At 50.4% G+C, this 1,455-nt stretch overlaps 1 protein-coding gene across 1 annotated transcript; it reads right to left on the reverse strand.

Moving 5' to 3' along the window:
- Nucleotides 1-713: 713 nt before the first annotated feature.
- POU3F3 (POU class 3 homeobox 3) lies at nt 714-1,451 on the reverse strand (the record flags this gene model as incomplete). The annotated part of the gene is made up of 1 exon (XM_019523843.1): nt 714-1,451. A coding segment is annotated over one exon (540 nt), but the record flags the coding sequence as incomplete, so codon positions are not given.
- Between the last annotated feature and the right edge of the window lie 4 nt (nt 1,452-1,455).

Consider the following 1,455-nt stretch of genomic DNA (forward strand, 5'->3'; position numbering starts at 1 on the left):
TTTGCTCCCCTATACAGTCTGCTTGTTTTTAGTGCTCTGTGAGTGTGTGTGTGTGTGTGTGTGTGTGTGTGTGTATCTGTAGATATATATATATCTATATATATATATATGTTTTCCTGGAGAAAGTGGCCCTTTTAATTTTGCAGAATACACACACATACACGCACACACACATATATAAATATATATATATATTTCCAGAGTGGATGCCTGCTTTGCACCGAAATAATGTGGTTTGGCCAAGAAAAACAGGGTACTGGAAGGCAGCAGGCACCCTCTGATCAACCAGATTATTTTGCTTCTGCTTCCTTTTTTTTTTTCTTTTTTTTTTCTGGATTGTTCCCATTTAAAAAAAAAAAGTGAGGGAAAGAAAAAAATGAAAGTTTCCGTGATCCATATAAAGAGAGCCCTTTTGGGGGGCACGGAGGGGCTTAGGCTGGTGGAGGGGGTGTGTGTAGGAGGGACAGAAGAGGTGCAGAGATAGTTGATCGCTGCAGGAAGGGATAATTTAGAGGCGGGTAGGGGGGGACCACCACACTCCCCCTTCTCACCCCCACCCCGAAAAAAATTAAGGAAGGGGGAAAAAAAGCCCAACACATCTGCAGCTTTGGTGCACGATGCATCTCCACCCCAGATCCCAGCAGAGGAGAAATGCTAGCTATCGCTCGGAGGGACCTTCCGAAGCGCTTTCTATTCATATATATTCATATATATATATTCATATATATATATATGTATGTGTGTATATATATATATATGTATGTATGTATGTGTGTATAAAAAAAAGCAGTCTAAAGAAGTCTGGGGTCGTGTGTGTGTGTGTGTGCGTGCGTGGTCGTGGCTGCCGGTCCCCCCTGCCCTGCTCGTCCCTTCTTGCCCCTGTCTGCCCCCGGCCCTTACTGCGGCGCCCCTCACTGCACGCTGGTCTGCAGTCCGTGGTGGGGCGGCGGCGTGTCGGAGTTCACGTTGCCGACCTGCGAGTAGACATCGTCCGGCGCCTGCTGCTGGATCCCCGGGGGGGTCATCCTTTTCTCTTTCTGCCTCCGATTGCAAAACCAAACCCTGACCACCTCCTTCTCCAGCTGCAGGCTGTCCGCTAGGTTCGTAATCTCCTGGGCGGAGGGCTTGGGGCATTTCAGAAAGTGACTCTCCAAGGCCCCTTTGACACTCACCTCGATGGAGGTTCGCTTCTTCCTCTTCCTGCCCTGGGCCGCGATCTTGTCGATGCTGGTGGGGCTGCCCGTGGAGGAGTCGGCTTCCTCCAGCCACTTGTTCAACAAAGGCTTGAGCTTGCACATGTTCTTGAAGCTGAGCTGCAGAGCCTCAAACCTGCAGATGGTGGTCTGGGAGAAGACGTTCCCGTAGAGGGTGCCCAGGGCCAAGCCCACATCTGCCTGCGTGAAGCCCAGCTTTATCCGGCGCTGCTTGAACTGCTTGGCGAACTGCTCCAGGTCG

This window comes from Gavialis gangeticus, unplaced genomic scaffold (genome assembly GCF_001723915.1).
Source record: "Gavialis gangeticus isolate Ggan-Ray unplaced genomic scaffold, GavGan_comp1, whole genome shotgun sequence".
Taxonomy (NCBI): Eukaryota; Metazoa; Chordata; order Crocodylia; family Gavialidae; genus Gavialis; species Gavialis gangeticus.